The following is a 16,647-nucleotide window of genomic DNA, read 5'->3' as shown; positions in this document are numbered from 1 at the left end:
GTCTTTCATTGAAATAAACAGATTCTCTCTCCAAGTATCTGCCATTAGGCAAAAAAAAGATGTTGATAAACAAAACATGGGATTTTCTGTTTGCTCTGTCATCTTTTTTCATCCCTGGCGGTCACACTGGACTTATGAGAAATACTTACATTTGTTTTACCACAACCTCTTGACAGTGTGCATGTTTAAAAGACTTGGAAACCAATTACAGTAACTGGGTTACAGAATGTACTGGAGGTGCAAGGAAAAGGAAAAACATCTTTGCAGTTGTTTATTTTCCTTTTTTAACAGCACACATTGTTTCTCTGCTTGAAAAGAATGCATAAAGGACAACAATCACAGATGCTTTTTTTTAAAAAAAACAAAAGAAGATCATTTCCTCTACCCTCTATATGATTTCCAAAGCCACTGCAATTCAGAAAGTGAGAAGAATCTCTTTAATGTGGCAGAAATTATGACTGAGATGTGAAAAACAAGGGCAGCCAGACCCATCATTTGACAGGCAAAAGGGCAGAACGGGCATAAACAGGTAAACAGGGAGAAGGAATACTGTAGATAACAGAATAACATCTTGAATTCTACTACATTAAAAATCACTGAAAGCTTGCTCATTTGAAAGGAGAAAACACAGTTTGGAAAGTGGAGAAGTGTGGAAACTGGGACTCTGAAAGCCTAATTTGGGAGGCAGGCACCCAACAAACCTTCCTAGGTCCATTACTGAATTCCCACCCACTGCTCCATGAACATGCTTACCCATCATGTCCCTGAACTCATGAGGTCCTTCACTGTTATGCCAGAGCTTCTTCAGGCACCTACCACAAGGAATACGTTCACACATGATCTTTCTGGCAGGCTATCATTTTCCACCTACAGGCAAGGCAACGTCCTGAACTTTGCCTGTCTTGTGAAGAAGATCACAAAAGGCAGGCAGAGTTTTGATGGTGGCAACTGTGGTATTGTAGCCTTATGGTCAAGTAATTTGCCCTGGGAAGGAGGGACTTTGGTTGCAGGTCCTTCTCAGACAGAAGGGTTGATTCAGCATCTCCTCCATCCCAGGAATAATCCATCTATGAAGAATTGGGATCTCTTGCATGAAGTGACCATGGAAGCAAGGCTACTCTGACATCAGGAATGCAAGAACTATGAGGCTGAAAGGTTGGGTAGAAAAGGGCATCCTGGGTCTGTACTAGAAATATGGACAATTGGCTCCAAGAGGGGAATGGTGAAAGCTCCATTTCAATATCCATAGCTGTTTCTGGTCTAATATTGCTCCAGAGAACGAAGCTTACAGTCCCAGTCTTCTCCATGCTCAGGTAGGATTCAGGCTCTTCTTACCCACTCTCCTTCCCATCCTGTGACTTCTGTGCTCCTGTCCATACAATGGCCCATATTCAGCAAGAATGAAGATGAGAGACTCCACTGCTCCCCAAGTATCTCATGTGATTAGGCCTGTGTGAAGGATCCTAATGACTAAAACACCTCTGTGATGATTGTGCTGACAACCTAAAACTCAGGTCTCCTACTTCATTGACAAGCTAGTTAATGAAGCTCTTCTGCAAAAGGTGGGAATATTGCTGTTGCTGCTGCCAGCTTGTGTTTCAAAAGAGTCACCCCTGCTCCATTACCATTCAGAAAGGGCTATACAGACTACTTCTGAGTGAAACAGATGCTCTTAGTTCCTACCGGTTCCCTGTACAGTCCATAATGATTTATCTAATGTAACTGGGCTGTATTGCTATGGAAGCACTCATGTTCCCTAGGCAGTCAGCGAAGAGGAGTATATGCTTAAACTACATGGGTAGGGTCTCCTTTTTGCTTGCTCCTCAGACTCTCTCCAGTGGTTATAATGAATTCAGGTGCTTCTCCTCAGAGGTCAGATCACCCTGCAAAGCTTAACCTTAACATACAGGTTAACACACAGGTTAAACATACAGGTTTGTGTGCAAGTGAGGTGCAAGTCCTATTTGCTCAAGTGTTAAAAAAGTTTTTTGTGAGTATGTAATAGAGTTATCACTGCCTCTGGCATACCACAACATACTCTCACTACAGCTGAGGGAGGGAATGAAAATTTCATAGCAGGTATGACTAATCTCTACTTTACTGTAAGTATCTGGAGTCTTACTGACCTCCTGATTTTGCAGTTTTTCCCACTGAAAGTAATGTTTATGCACTGAGCTGCACAGAGGAGAAGGAGTAGATCAGGGAATAACTTCAAATGTTTTGGCTATCCTAGATGCATTAATTTTTCATTACCTCATTTATGAAAAAAAACAAAACCAAAAAACTGAGGTAAAACTAAAGCATGTAATGAGGGCATTCCAAATCAAGCAAAGAGAAGACCAAGCATTTTCTTCTGGCAGTTCTCTTAATTATTACCAGTAACATTCTATTTATTATCATCTTCATTATTGTTTATCCTTTTTCTTTAAAAATGATCCAGATTGTCTCCCAAATGTGTACTTTTTTCCTGTTTGACAGAAGCTAGATTCACTCACGGCTGAAAGCAATCAAAGTTTAGACATAAGAAATACGTCTTTTTTAAAGCCTGTGTTCTGTAGTTACAATTTGGTTCCAGAGATGAATTCCAAGTACAGACTCGGGCCTTAACATTCCTACTGACTGAATGGGAATCCTAACAAGTGAAACAGCGTGCTCTGCAATGCTTATTTTCTTTTTGAACGGGTGACAAATGAGAACTACTGCTTCGAGTTAGTCTTACAAATGGCAGGAATAAAACAGAATCGTGCGAACGTTCGTCTTTGAATAGTGGAGAGTCAAAGCAAACTAAGGTGAAAATGGTGTCCGGCAGGGTAATTCAGAGCGGGAGAGTCATCCAACTCCATAGCAGCTTGACCCAAACATCGCCCCAGAGGCAGTGCTACAGCTGCCAGCCAGACAGCTAGCCAAGAAGCTAGCAGAGGTGTAAGCCAAAAAGCCAGCCATGAACCCACATGCCAGTGCAGGAAAGCTATATCCCAGTATTTGGCATCTGGGTCCTCCAGCTGCCAAACATCTCCCATCTGGCCGAGGCTGTGGAATGAGGTGTTAAAAAGAAGAACAGGGGCAAATTATGCAAAAGCAAAAGCAGTAGTGTTTGCGAGACACCAAGGACGAAGAGGCACACTGTGCCCGTCAAATTCTGAAACTCACACATCATATCACTTTGTCACAGTGGAACGGTGGATCGGGTCCCTTCTGGATCAGGGGAGGCCGTATGGACAAAACGCTCAGCATTTTACAGGAGAAGAACGGTTAGACATGTATGAACTGGAGCAACAGTCCCAGCCCGTGGCCATCCACGGAGGTCAGTGAGTGCAGAACATTTCTGTGGGATCTGTTTTGAGTAAAACTTACAGCCTTTACCAGATTTCTTGAGCCCAACAAAAAAGAGGGGAAAGGAGCCTACAGAAAGCGTTTCTTCAAGACTTTGTGATCCATTCCCCTACCACCACAAAGAAAATCAATTACCTAAGAATGTTTCTTTACAGTAATTTTGAGCGTAATTTTGAGCGTATTTTATGGAAGAACAACTTTCTTGAAGTTTATTTAGTGATACAAAATTAAGAAACCTAACACGAACAACTGGGCATCCATGAAAATTTCATTCAAATGAAATATATACGCTCACGTAGCAGTATTTAATAGTAGTAGATGTCACTTCTGACAAGCAGTTACTGTTCCTAAGCTGCAATAGCGCCATACTCCAAGAAGCAAGACCAGCTGTGATGAATACTCCTAGCAGTTTTAAGTGCACCATAAGAATTCATGCTTTTCAAATGATACACTGACTTAAATATTCATCTCATTGGCCTCATTTTCACCTTCCACTCTACAGACAAGTCCACATGGCCTAAATGAGGTTTGACAGATGTGACTTTCTCGAACAATTTGGTCCTTTATTTTAAAAGGCATAGAAGACCCTGTATCTCTCTTCCAAGTTTCTGTTTTCATTAGCAGCATTTTGCCTCACCAAAATATTACATTTCAGCCTCATCTCATTCCATTCACAGCCAACAAACTTGCAGTGGTTTAGAATTGGTACATGAGATGATGCCACCTTCATCTACATCTAACCATGCATGTTGTTCAGGGGGCCTCATTAGGAGGATCTCATATTCATTGTTACAGTAGGCATAAACTTCACGTGTAAATCCATGAGCAATTTTTTGAGCAAAATATTGACAGCATTAAAAGAAGAGCAAAAAATTGACAACATAAGCCTCTTTCTTGAAAATGTTTCCTGTAGAACAGAAGCTAACAGCCTGCATTCAAAAGTGTATCTGAAATATATATATTTATTTTAGAAACACAGCATTTTGGGAAACAGTAGGCTCTTCAGAATAATTTCTGAAGTTGCACTGATGATTTTGATCAGATCAAAGAAAATTCTAAGGATTTTAAAGCATAGATGTATCATCTCAATTTTGTAACCAAGGAAACCTTAGAAGATTTGTATTGGCTTTAACAGAGAAGTTGCTGCTGCTACTGCTACTTTGAAAATGTTTCAGTAATAAGATCCTGCAAATTTTTAATATAAATATACCAGTTGTAATGCAATTAACTGCAAATTGAAGATAGGAGTAGATTTGAGGAACGATTTCTGTATTTGACTACTCATTAGCAATTTGAAAGTTTAATTGCTCTTAAACATGCTGTCTTCTTAATTTTATTACGAAGCTTAGCTCTACTTGTAAATGTGAAGAATTAGATTTATTCTGCAACTTATTTGTTTACACTGAATGTGTGAAGTTGTTTTTCCTTCTGTGCTCCACAGATGGAGGGACCATGGATTACTAAGAGCTGATAAAAGCAGTGAGTTGATGGGCTTACACTTGTCACACAATGAGCACGACTCCAAAGGAACCTTTTTAGGGGCCCACAAAACAAACAAAAGAAGGGGAAGGACAAACAAGCAAGCAAGCGAGCTAATCACTTGCACACTATTTTAAAACCCAACAAAACAACAGCAATGAATGCAACAAAACCAGGAACTCTATGAGCATTGGTACATCTCTTCAGTCTTATGACATCATTTCTACTTGGGCAAGCGAGGTGAACCCAAGGCACCTTATGGCATCACAAAGCTCCTTGAAACCTCCCAGTCACCCCCCTGCTGAATTTGTATGGAAACTCTGCACTCTGAAGCAGGGCATCTGCTAGGTGCATTACACAGTACGGTTTTAAAATTTTGTCCTCCTTAAAAAAAAAGCAAGGAGATGTCTGCAAAGACCTCCTCCTAAATGTTACAGCTTTGCTTGTTGACCGTTTCACGTTAACTGGCAATGACCCATTGTAACATGAGCTATGTTGATTCACATTCACTTCGTTACTCAATTTCAGTAGACTATTTTGAACATTTTAAACTGCATTATTTTTATATATATTATATATATATTTTATATATATATATATAATATATATTTTATCCAAGACAGGATTTTTTTTTCTGTTCTTGTATTTTAGTCATTGGGATTAGGAAAAAAAAAAAATTGCAGCTTTCCCGTGATACACACCACCACCCTCCCAGCCCCAAAATATAAAAAACAATAGCAAAAATCAACTTTGGAACTTGCCCAGCCCCTCATATCCCCCAGCCATGACACAAAGAGGGAAAGAAAACTGAAAAGCACTACTACTAGACTTTGTCAATAAAACAGAACATTATATAATACACAATAAAATGCTTCATACCTGGAGTTGAAAAAACGAAAAGGGTTAACAGCTGACCTGGCACAGCCCCACATGCTCTCTCTGGAAATTGAACACAGACAATTAGGAATTTTAAGTTACCCCAAACAATTGCAGGGGACTTAGACAAGCTTGAGGAACACTTACTGCAAAGTAAGCACATAGCCTCAGTGTGGAAAGGACTTTAGGATTTTCCCATTCGCTCAAAACTCCTTCTTAAACTGAAATTGCTCTGTAGAGGTCCCAACTAATGCTAAGCAAGTGATTAGGAGCTCTGCCATTAATTTGCATGGGAGCAGAGTCAAAGCTTAAGGGCCCAGGTGTCACTTGGTGGTAATTCTGGATCATGGTGGATCATATTTTCTTATTAAAAAATAATCACTCACCAAAAGTAAAACATTAACGACTCTCTAGAGTAGGCAGACATTGCACAAGATGGAAATAGAGGCTGGAGCAAATGTCTGCTCCCAGAATTCTGCTGCTTAAGTAATATTATTCCCAACACATCACTGAAAAACCTACCCTTTAATGCTTTTTACTTAAAACTGAGACTCCAGGGAAAATAGATAATCTTCTAGAATATTGCTTGGAATATTGAACAACACAAATATACAACATTATAGCAGTATAAGCTCCTATGCTGGGATTCGGATTACATGGAATGCTCCTTTTCACTGACAAATTCTGATCTACTGCATGTGCTCAAACAAGAAGCATCACACAGCTGGCTTTTGGAAGCAGTCCCACCGCGTTAGGAAAAAAAATAAAAAAGAAAAACCTGTAGAAAGCCAAGTGCATGAATAACCCCCTTCAGTCCTTCTCTCTGTGGTTTAGACCTCAAATGTACCATGAAATTAGTCTGAGGCCAACGCCCAAGAAACTAGCAAAAATATTAGAATAATAACATGAATCATAAAAATGTTCTAGCACGCTAGCAGTTGCGTTTGCATTTGCACTGGAAACATTTTGGATCCTTTATAATGCTCAATTAAAGTGGCCAGGTTGGCACATCAATTGTTGAAAGTGAAAAGGAAAATTTCAAAGCAACTTCTCTTGATTTATATAATAATGCTTTCCATTGGCCTTTGGAAAACTAGAAATAATCTACTTTCTCCTCCGATTTTGCATTGCATCTTTTGAACCTCTCACATTTCCTTGCTTAGAGTGCATAGTAAATATCGGTCTTCTTTACTGTTTGCTTGATTTTGTCATTTGTTAAATCTCAAATTTCTGACACACAGGAATCTGCTACCAAGATGACAAAATGATGTAAAGAATTTCCAAAATCTAAGTTATTAGCTCTATCACAACCTGATACTGTTTTTTTTCTACTGTCTGTGTAGAGTCTCTTCCTTCTTCAGAAACATATCTCAGGTACCTGTCCCATGGTATCACTAGGTACAGATTTTATATCACAGTTGTGTCAGTACCTCATCAAAGGGCACTGGGACAAAACCTCCCCTACCCCATTAGCCCTTAAGTGAAATCAATATGCACTGGAAAAATGGCAACTGGAAACCCTAACATTGACCGTTCTCTCCCATGTCAATTAAATTATAATCATCTGTGACTTACTGGAAAAATATTTATTCCTAAAGCTGATAGAAACAGCAAGACATTACTGAAAAGTCATGACTACACATTTTGTATGCTTCTTTTCATAAAGGTCTCTTTTCAGCAACTAAGCAATAGGGCAGGCAAAAATACAGTTGGTGAGGATGAAGATGACAAGTTATTTGCGCGCTGAATTTTTGTCAGTGGGAAATTTAGCAGACTACTAAAACTCTGGTTAGAACCTACAGTATCCAGGCACTGAAGCGAAAGGCAGCCAGGCATCCTCCAACCAATCTCACAGACACCTAAAACTTACTACTTTCCACTTTGTTTCACCTAAAAGCCACGTGGCTGCGGCCTCCCACCAGCCTCTGCTCTCATCCAGAAACCGTGGGGAGAAATACCCAACCCTCGCCTCCGGGGCTTGAACCTTATCTGTGCCATGAAAATGGCTAAAACACACCTGACAACACGGATTCAGGATAAAAGGGAGGTGTAATTGTTACTTGCCAATCCAAAATACAAGAATAGGAGGAAGAAGAAGAAGAAAAGGATGTTGTAGGACCACTCCTGGGTATCTTTTGCATCCTAGCCTTGTGTTCCAGAATTAGCAAACGTAGGTATCTGGCTTCCTGAGTCAGTGCTCTAACCACTAGGCTTTATACCAGATACGGGTGGCTGTGGCACTGCTGCTGCAGGCTGTCACATTTTTAATTTTTAAACATAGTGAAGGCTGAAGAGGAAGAGGACAACACGCCCTGGGTTTTAAAATAGGTAGAAATAGGTAAGCTCAGAACAAAGTACTTGATCTCTTATTTTCCACCATGGGAAGTTGGGAATCTAACTTTTTTTTTTTTTTTTTTTTTTTTTTCCTCTCTTTTCCCAGAACTATATTTTAATGAACAGCTACATGTCAGAAGCCCACGTCAGGCTGGAAGGAGAGCAGAGATGACTCACAGCCATGTACCCAGCAGGTAAGCAGCCGCCTCTGAGAAGCTGGTGGCTCTGCCCTTTGAACTTCAGAGCATTTGACTCCGTGTTGACGATATTGTGGGGGTGTTGATGCCTTGTGTAGGTGCTCTGAAAGCCAATCACCTGTTTTATAACCTCACAACGCCTCCACCAGACACCCCCAAAGCAGGCAATCTGCACCCTGTCTCAAGTGCCAGTGTTGTTACGGTTCATTTCGGTTCTGGGTACCTGCAGCATTTCACCCATGTTGGGAGCATATGGGGACAGCGGTTCCTCTACACCATGCAGTGTATTGACCAGGATGTACCTGTTACAGAACTCCATGTACTTGGTAGCATTTCCCAAGCAAGAGGAAAAACACATTTTATTTTGACTATGCCTTAGCAGTGGCTAAGAATCTCAGAAATGATGCGGTGATACAGACAGCAAGTAGTTCGGAAGTGCAAAGGGAATCAACCTGTTCAGCCGAGTAAATAATTTTCAGCAAATTATTTATTATACAACATTAGCCTGCTAATCTGCTTTTCAGATTTTTATGACTGAGATTTTGGTCATTATTCCAGTTCTTCCTGTGAACTTATTTATAAATGGTTTGACCCTTTGGCCCTGATAAGCAACTGATCACAGAAACAGCAATGGCCATCAGTTCTTTAGAGAAACATCACGGTGACCTCTATGGGAAGCTGTTTCTCTGACAGCACTGCGTGTCCCTGATTTATTATGCAATATCCCAGCCCTATGCTAAATATTGTGTTTTTAATGCAAATAATGGAGGAAGGTATTTTGACAAGACTGAGACTCCTGCTGACTTTTTACGAGTACATAAATGCGAGCATTTCTTTCCGTGCCTGCTGGCAGCTTCTGGTCATTTCCAAGTTACTTCATTTTTTCAGGCTCTGTTTGCAATGCTGGAGATTTCCACCAGCAGCAGATAAGCATAGACAGGCCTTAAGATTAAGTATTTTTTAGGGCAGCCTCTGACCTCAGTACCTGTCAGCCTGCTCCACGCTGCCTGAGCTTGGTGATACACGCTAGGCAAGAGTGGTTTGGCCATTGCTGCCACCTCTGATGCACCCTGGTCTCTTCCTTCTTTTCTGCCTGCCTCAGTTTTCCTATTTCCTTGCACCGCTGCATCCTGTGGCAAGTGAGTATATCCCAGAAGGGTAAATAAATAAAAAAGTGATCCAAAACTTTCTGCTTGACACATCTTTTTTTTTTTTTTTTTTTTTGTCATGGCTGTAATGATGAAGGTGCTTGGCTTTGACTCTGAAACCTGTGACTGTCCTTGCTTCTGATGTACCTCAGGATTAGATGCTGTTATCTCAGCCATTGCGCTGCTCTACTCCTTATTTCAGCCTTCAATTCCTTTCGTTTTGGCTAGAGTAACTTCATCCGTGTGGTGGCTTTAAGCTCCAATTGTCCTGTTCCTGAATGTGTCCAAAATAGTGACACTCATGTCCTCAGTCACACACACAAGGAGAACAACACCCCCTTGGCACACGGGCTCAGCACAAAACGCTCTTCCATATCCATCATCCAGGAACTTCCTTTCACTCCTCTTTATCTTCAGCCTAAAAAGAACTTGCTGTGAGAAATGAGGTTGCGGTGGAGTCACTATCAGTGAAACAGGGACTGAACTAGTAAAGGGGAAAACCTAGCACAATCTTTTCCCGTTGCGCAGGAAAAAGGAAAATGGCAGAAAAAAATGTGTTATTTTTTTTCAAGATCCCCATGTTCACATGCTCCCTCAATTACACCTGGCTAAACAGTGTTTCCCTCTTAATAGTGCCCTCCTTTGCACGCAGCTTACATACCTGGGACCTACACCCACCTTTTTTTTGTGGTTTTGCATGCGTTGATCTAAACACTCAGGAAACATTTTTCTATGACTCAGTATAAGCACTGCTATTAAGATTTAATTGTGCTGCATGTTTGTCTGTCACAAAATCACAGGAACTGCCTTATGGAAAAGGAAAGATAAAAACTTATCTGATCTAGATAATGAAAAAATAAGTAAATTTGGCTCAAGTGACAGCAGAGGACAATGGTCTTTCTTCTTCTTATCAGTAACTGAAGGTAGCAGTTCACTGAGGTAGTTTTATTGTGGCTTTTGCTGGCAGTGTTCCGCTATCTAATCTGCTCTGATGAGTATTTGCCACAGCTTCGGATTTCTTAATGCACACAGCTCTGCCTCTGCTTTCTGTGCTGATTTAGAAAGAAAAGAAAAACAACAAAAAAAACCAAACCAGAAAAAGCTGAATAACGAATCACAGGGGAAACAGGATGCCAAATAGGTGTACAAACTGCTAACTGAGTAGCAGCAATGCATAACGTTATTTATAATTCATTCTTTGGTGTCATGCTCTTCAAGCAATTACACAATGCCTGCCTCCCTATCAATAAAATGCATTTCACATATCTAACCACTAATGGCTCGAGCTTCACTCTGGAGCAACACATTGTAGTGGATTAACTATGGGACTAGAAGGCAGACGTTCCTGATCCCAGCTCATCCTCTGCTTTGCTGCACGGCCTTGAGCAAGTCACTAACCTGCGGATAATTAGAATATTTGAACACACAGGGGACCTGTACAATTTAATTAGTTAATGTTTGCAAAGCACTCCAAAGATAAAAAGTGCTATATGAATTATAAACACACGCGATTGTTTTGGGGTGTTTTATTCCAAAGCACAATTGGGCAAATGTGTTTAGCAATGTAAAATCCCAATAATGGCAAAGTTTTGTAACCGCCTTGAAATGACTGGCACTTCTTAGACTAAATTTTAAATTAATTAACCAATTTCATCTATTTTTGAGAAGAGTTATATGAGATAATTCAATATAGACACTGAAGCTGGGAAACAAGACCTTTGAAAGTTTGGTTGTGATGGATAAAGGTAATGAAAGAGACATACAGAAAGGTATCTGTGAATCCATACGTGTTACAAGTCCCTTTCTTGCTGCACCATGCTCGTTCCCAAAATAGCCTAAGTGCTGAGTTACTTTTTTTTCTTGTTAGCATCCAGACTTCAGTACAAAGTTAATCATTAGACCCAGTGAAGTTAATGGTAAAACTCGTCTGGACTTTTAACAGAACCAGAGTTCCTTGGGTCTTCCAGCTTATTATGCACTTAATTTAAGTATTTCTCTTAAAAGGAAAACATTACTCCTAGTAATGGTATGGTAAAATATGTAGTGAAGAGCAATGTCTAACACTTCAAAGTGATTCAAAAAAAGAGAACCGACACCCTAATGAAAATGTTTCCTTGCTCTAGATTCATCTACTCAACAGTCATGGTAACTTACTGTTACAAGGGAGATAAGAAAACATAATTTTGTGTAAACCAAGCTAAAAGCACTTTTATTTTCAAATTAGCTTTCTTCAGGGAGCAATTTGACAATGCCCCTATCTCCTAATACACTGTCATTTAAGCAATATTGTCCTTTCAAAGCAGGCAGCGATGTCAATTTCTTTGTAGAAGCTGCTTTTGATTTACAGTTGCTGCCCAACTGGCGCTTGTTCCTAATGATCGCTGGCTGATGGGAAATCTGTTATCCTGGCAAAAGGCTCTGGGACATATATCAGGAAATTTCCACACCAAAAAATCCTAGAATCTCTGCACAGGCACAGAATGGCATCCTTTGATTTTACTGCCCAACTGTCAAGTTATTAAACTTTTTTTTTTTTAAATATCGCTTATGCAAAAAATAAAAAAGAAGGAAAAAAAAAAAAAAAGGAAAAAAAAAAAAAAAGGAAAAAAAAAAAGAAAAAGAACCTTTTTAGAATAGTATAGGTCCATTTAGATTACTGAAATCAAAGGCTTATAGTCAGTGCCTAAACAGGATCCCCAAAAGTATATAAGGTTTTTCAAGCTCTTGCAGTAGAAATCCTTAGTAGAGCTAAGGACATTCCTTTTTATATACAAACAGAGGATTCTGAGAATTGAAATTCTACTAGAAGAAAGTGTGTAAAGTGCCAGTGTATTTATCCTGTAGAAGAAGTCAGCACTTCTTTAGAGATTTATCTGAACCACATGTAGGTGGGAGAAATCACGCCTATAGTAGCTGCACAGGCCCAAAGTTTCGATGTACTGTCAAGTTTCAAAGAAACTTTAGTTTCTTCTCAAGTCACACACTTCCAGCATGGCTTTAGAAAATCACGTAGAGGGGGAATCCTCATATAGAACTTCAGCAATGTTAAGGTGTGTCACTCTCCCTAAGCCACTTGTCCAGGCTCCTTCATAAACAATGGGGGAGGCAGGCACCTCCGAAAAGCAGATGATCACAACTGATGAGATGATTTCACCTAGAAGCATGCACATCTCTCCACTGAGGGAACCCAAAATACTTGAGCCTAACTTTCAGATAGATTACATTCCGACGGATGAACCCTGCTGCAAGGATATGTCCAAACTGGACAGCCCAGTATTGCCCTGAGGTTCCCTAAGCTAGCTGAGACACAGCACACCTCTGCCAGCTCAGTGGTGCCCGTGGGTCATTAGCCAACTTCCACCCCAGCAACCCTTCTCACTGCAGAAGCCTTTTCTGCCACAGGATACACATCTGAGACTGCTGACACGAAATAAAACAAAACTAGAAGAGAAATATCCCTGAAATAATGACACAATGGGGGCATCAACCATAATACAGATGGCTGCCTCCCTTACAGGGCTGTATGTCACCAGTGTCTTTCACTTCACAGCATCACAGAATGATATGGGATTGGAAGGCACCTCTGGATATCATCTGGTCCAACCCCCCTGCCAAAGCAGGTCCACCTACAGCAGGTTGCACAGGAATGTGTCTAGGCGGGTTTGGAATGTCTCCAGAGATGGAGACTCCACCACCTCTGTGGGCAGCCTGTTCCAGTGCTCTGCCACCCTCAAAGTGAAGAAGTTCCTCCTCATGTTTAGATGGAACTTCCTATGTTCAGGTTTGTGCCTGTTTCCTCTTGTCCTGTCGCTGGCCCCATCCTCTTGACACCCACTGTTTAAGTATTTACAGGTGTCAATCAGATCCCCCCTCAGTCTTCTCTTCTCCAGACTAAAAAGACCCAAGTCCCTCAGCCAGATACTTAAGTATCTGCACACACTCCTCTCTCTCTGTTCACGTTTAATAAGTCAGTTTAGTTTGTAGAGTGACTCTTGAGGAGGCTGAGGAGAAACTCCACTGCATAGCAGCCTGCGGGGAGGCAGGAGGCCCACGGGCAGTTCTGCTTCCTGAGTGTGGGGTACAATTTCTCCCCAGGAATGTTGCAGCAACTGTGAGATCTTCTGCTCTAAAGCCTTACCGCAATGGAAAAACGCATCCCAGACTTGGGCAATCTTCATGAGAAAAGTAAAATTGAAACTGATGTATTCCCACGATTTTGCTCAAGACAAATTAACATTCTCCAGTGAAAAAAAAATAATGCTTTATTGAGAAATTCTGGACCAGCTCTAGTCAGTTCTCCATCTGTAAAATCACCATCCAATTGTGTGCCAGTTTTAAAATGAACATTTGTTCACGGAGGGCGGATGCACCAGAAGAGAGAGAAGTAAAGTTCACACAAGTACTGCCAAAACACCCTCGCTTATGTTTCTTGGAGACTCAGGACAAAGTATTTTGTCTGTAACTAGAAGAAAAAACTGAGGTGAAAGTTCCCTATAATGAATAGCACAATAGTAGTAATGATTGCAGCTGAAGCAGGAAAACAGACAATATCAGTGGAGAAAATGAATGGCTGATGGGAACACAGTTATAAACCTCAAAAGAGATAAAAATCAACCACAGAAGTTGATTTACATTGAAGAAGCAGAGGGAGAAAAAAAGAGATCTGGGCAGAAAAATTCAGACTTGAAAAATACATACCAATTTAAGAGAGTAGTACATTGGTACTGCGGCTATGCTGTCTGTCTGTCTGTCTGCTGTGGAATTTCTTTTTCACTAGTGCAGTATCCAAAACTATCTTCTACTGTATTGCAGTAATAAAAGCCAGCAGAATTTAAAAATAAGATGATCACATTAGTTTCAATGTATCAATCACATAACATAGACAAAGAGAACAAGCGGTAGGTCAAGGCCCTTAATCTCATTTTCATACAAGCACTCAGTGGCACCCAGCTCAGGGCAAGGAAGAGTTCACACTAAAGGTCACCATGGTCACATCCAAATGACAAATGACATTTCTATGAATTAACTGCAGCTATAACTTCATGTACTCAGGGTTTCCTCTGAATTTTCTGTCTCTCCATCAACTGAGAAAAACAAGAAGCTACTTTAAACATCATCAGTTTATACGCATAGTCCATCTTCTCCTTGACATCATGTGAAAGAAAAAAAATGGTATCATCAAAGGGGTTCCCTCCACCTACAACCCCTATGGAGAAAGAAGTCTAGAGAGATAAAGAGAAATTTCTGGATCTTTGGATTTTTACCAGTACACTGATCAAAAGTTCATGCAAAAAGTCACCTTCTGCAAGTAGGAGACCTTCTGTAGTGTGAGCTCAGGGAGAGAGAGCTGCATGCTGTAAAATAATGTATTTTACTGCACAAATGTGCAGGGAAAGAAGGAGATGAATGCCCTGTTTGGAGTTTGCAGGACTATGTACCATGGAGATGGCTCCTGAGACCCGCTGCATCCGGGCTACCTAGGGATGGGAGGGCTGCCAGGCTGAGGGAACAGCACGCTGCTTCTGATGGGGGCCCTTAAAAAGTTTTACTGGTCTTCCAGGGCTTGACTAACGCTTTCTGTTCCCTTGGCTTCATAAAGATTTCTAGAGTGTATCTGGGATTTGACCCTGAATATATGATGCTATTCTTGCAGCGCAATAAGCATCAGTAGCGTCAGGCGTACAGAAGCAAATCTGCTCTTTGTTAGAGAGTTACATGTCAAAATGAGTTTCTAAAACACGCTACAAAAAGGATGAAATGCTGCTTACAATGCAAAGCGCCCTGAAATCTACATATTGCTGCAATATTTATTATCAGCCGGAGCAAATTATCTGAGATTAATAAATTATCCTTAGCCCATAATATGGTAAGGCATAGCAACTGCCATAAAGTAGCACTGTCACATAAAGAAATCTCACCAAAGTACCCTGCTTGAAATAATGACTTTGTTTATCTCTAACTTTACATTATTGATTGGGTTTGCTGAACTGAAGAAGGACTATGAAGTCATTCCAAAGGAACTACTGAGAAGTCTGGACGCTCAGCCAATATAAAGCTAGCAGCAAGAAGGCAATTTCCCTGAGAAAAAATAGTCATACTTGGTTATTTTACAAATATGCAAGCAAATTACATTCCGTTTAAGTAAATAAGAAGTTGTGCCAAACATGTGGCTCTCAAGTGTCTGATTGTCACTATTTTTACTGGTAAGAATCTTTTTCTTATAAGACTATAGTGGACCTGAAACAAAGCAGCAGCCCAGGCGGATGCCTTCCAGTTTTAGAGGACATGAAAAGCAAAGCTTTCATATAGGCATTCCAAACTGTAATTCCAAGGGTAATTTCCAAGATAACAAGCTTAAAAACGACTGTGTTCAGTTCCTCCCTGAACACTGACTAGCTGCTTTCCTTCAGCTCGTGGTTAAAACCTTGGCATTGCTAACCCCACCTGGCAGATGTAGATCCACGGGAAGATGCTGGAGCATTCGGTATCGTCCTGTCCCTTCCCAGCCCCTGGCAGGCTGCCTCCCCCGGTCAGGCGGCGTGGATTGCCTTACCCCTCACCTCACACCAGAGATCTGCAGTGCGGACACGTGTGTCCCAGGCAGCTGTCTGCACCGCCTGCAGTCAATGGAGAGGAACGGGCGCTCATGGGCTGGACTCACTCTCTCTCCCTAAATTAGACAGCTAGGACAGGTCACAGGAATTACCGCCTGGACGTGCCAACTGCCGTCTGGTCTGTACGAAGGGAGCTGAAATAACTAGCTTGGATGCAGATACCTACGTTGCAGATGCCTAACAGCTTTAAACTGAAGGAGGGTAGATTTAGATTAGATACTAGCAACAAATTCTTTCCTGTGAGGGTGGTGAGGCACTGGAACAGGTTGCCCAGGGAAGCTGTGGATGCCCCATCCCTGGAAGTGCTCAAGGCCAGGCTGGATGGGGCTTGGAGCAACCTGCTCTAGTGGGAGGTGTCCCTGCCCATGGCAGGGGGGTTGGAACTCCATGATCTTTAAGGTCCCTTCCAACCCAAACCACTCTATGATTCCCACAGACAGCACACAGGGGAAGTCAGGAGCCTCACCAAGGCCCCCACACATTGCATGAGGGGCTGGACAGGACCAACCCAAATCAAATACTCCCCCAAGGGTATTTGAAATCTCTTTCTACTCTTAGAGAATAGGTAGCCACAGGCAAATATACAGACAGACATACATACATATATATATATTTATAATCCTTATGCAGGACAACTTAAAACATGTCTGAAAAACAACCCGGAAA

The 16,647-nt window shown here is 41.2% G+C and overlaps 1 protein-coding gene across 4 annotated transcripts in view; it reads right to left on the bottom strand.

Annotated features, from left to right (window-relative positions):
- The window catches only part of KLF12 (Kruppel-like factor 12), a 258,753-nt gene that overhangs the window by 63,048 nt on the left and 179,058 nt on the right, over positions 1-16,647 (bottom strand). For 3 of the 4 annotated variants that reach the window (XM_014965966.1, XM_014965968.1, XM_014965967.1), the window contains exon 6: positions 5,692-5,751. The exons of the other annotated variant lie outside the window; for it this stretch is intronic. In XM_014965966.1, coding sequence (XP_014821452.1) covers positions 5,692-5,751 — 60 coding nt within the window. The remainder of the gene's footprint in view (positions 1-5,691; positions 5,752-16,647) is intronic. 4 annotated transcript variants of the gene reach the window in all.

This window comes from Calidris pugnax, unplaced genomic scaffold (assembly GCF_001431845.1).
Source record: "Calidris pugnax isolate Ruff unplaced genomic scaffold, ASM143184v1 scaffold20, whole genome shotgun sequence".
NCBI lineage: Eukaryota > Metazoa > Chordata > Aves > Charadriiformes > Scolopacidae > Calidris > Calidris pugnax.
This window is presented reverse-complemented; position numbering and strand designations above follow the sequence as displayed.